At 37.6% G+C, this 1,801-nt stretch overlaps 1 protein-coding gene across 1 annotated transcript; it reads right to left on the bottom strand.

Moving 5' to 3' along the window:
* Positions 1 to 535: 535 nt before the first annotated feature.
* Positions 536 to 1,798, bottom strand: LOC110226465 (the record flags this gene model as incomplete). The annotated part of the gene is made up of 1 exon (XM_021018288.1): positions 536 to 1,798. A coding segment is annotated over one exon (1,101 nt), but the record flags the coding sequence as incomplete, so codon positions are not given.
* Positions 1,799 to 1,801: the final 3 nt, after the last annotated feature.

Genomic DNA, 1,801 nt, shown 5'->3' with positions numbered 1-1,801 from the left:
GTGAGCTAACACCGTTCGCAAATTTGGTTTGTGAAGTTTCTTTTTGTGATAGCTCATGGAATTGTTCAACGAGTTACTCGTACATGACATGGGAGGAGTATGTAATCGAGGGCTTTGCGGACTTTACCGTTGACAGCTCAATCTTGGGCCTCCAATGAAAGGTTTCTAGTGCTAGGAGTTTTGGTAAATTCGGCTTCTTCGTCTTTGCTTTCGCACTCTCATATCGAACAACAGATTTGGAAAAGAACAACGATATCATCTTCACTTCGTCTAACTCCATTAGCGTTTGTGTTTATGTTGAGTGGGTGGACTGAAATTGTTTTTAAAATTTATGCTTCCATGAATTTTGCAGTGCTTCTTTGCCGGATCAATCTCTTTTGGAGGCAAAACATTTAATTTGGTTTAATCATAAGTTTTTGTATTTTTATTTTTAGTGATAAACGTTTTTAATAATTTCTGAAATCTGAAAATATATGATATAACGTAAAAACTTGTAATATTTACATAATTTTCAAACATTTAAATTTATTATCACAATAATTTAATACATAAACTCAACTAACGTGCTATAAAATGCTATGATAAAATTACCAAACCCCGAGTTCAAACAACACAAAGAAAATAGAACATATATCTCACAAACCTAACAAGAAAAAGGGATAACTTGGATGGTGAGATTCACACATTTGCTCGCAAGTTATCTACTCCTCCAATACCTCTCATTGCTGTTGTATATCAACCTTTCTATACAAAGCGAAGAACAATAGTATCCGCTCTGCGATTTGAAATATATTGGGAATGGACATCGACAGTGGCATACTTTGCAAATTGGTCTGGAGAGAGAATTGTTGAGAATAATCTGAACATCTACACGGCTCAGATCGCAGTCGGAATAAGAAACGCCATATTTTATCGTTTGACCAGATCTCAAGTAAATGTCTGCCCCAAGTAAGCATTCGGCATGAATAGTGGTGCAGCAGTCACTGCATTTATAAATTCGCCTTTCTACTTTTGGATTCAGGTCAGGATGTCTTCTTTCTTTATTGCGTTCACAAATCTCACACCAGTCTTGTTGATCACTTGCTTTTTTGCCATCGCAGATTATGAGAAAATGACTGTCATGCTTATACCTTACCTTGTATGGTAAGGTAGCGCAATGGAAACATATAGTATAATCGCAATCCATGCAACTTAATTCCGAATGATGTTCAATAACTTCTCTGCCGAATTGAAATTCCGAATGATGTTTAATAACTTCTTTGCAGATTTGACATCGGGTCTTTTCCTTTAGGTCCCAAGGTAGGAATAAGGGATGTTTGTGGCCTTGGAATTCAAATGGTTCGATAATCAAGGCGCACCTTAAGTCTAGTAGTATGGAAGTACGCACTGGTTCTTTTGAATGATGATAATAATAAAAGCCCCCAACGTCACGCTTACATGCACTACATTTGGTTTTACCTTCCTTACCAGCAGATGCCATATTGTCAAGTGTAAGTGGATATGGATGTAAGGGATGTCGTTTCATGCGTGGAGCATTGGCACAACTTTCATGGAGTATGAACTTGCATTCCATGCATGAATAGAACTGACCTTCGTAGACTGGAAGCGCACACCCTCGACAATACTTGTTTTTGTCATAAGCCATGAAGATCTCAAGTCGTAGATGGTGACTATGAAATGGATGGAGTATTATTCCATCAGTTATCCTCTCGAATGGCTCACCATCATCTATCCAATCATCCTCTTCTGGTACTCCATCGAGATCTTTTCCATCCCAAACATTTTTATGTAACGCACATTG

The sequence above is a fragment of the Arabidopsis lyrata genome (genome assembly GCF_000004255.2).
Source record: "Arabidopsis lyrata subsp. lyrata unplaced genomic scaffold ARALYscaffold_77, whole genome shotgun sequence".
Classification (NCBI taxonomy): Eukaryota; Viridiplantae; Streptophyta; class Magnoliopsida; order Brassicales; family Brassicaceae; genus Arabidopsis; species Arabidopsis lyrata.
Note: the sequence above shows the minus strand (reverse complement) of the source record. Positions and strands in the feature narration are given on the sequence as shown.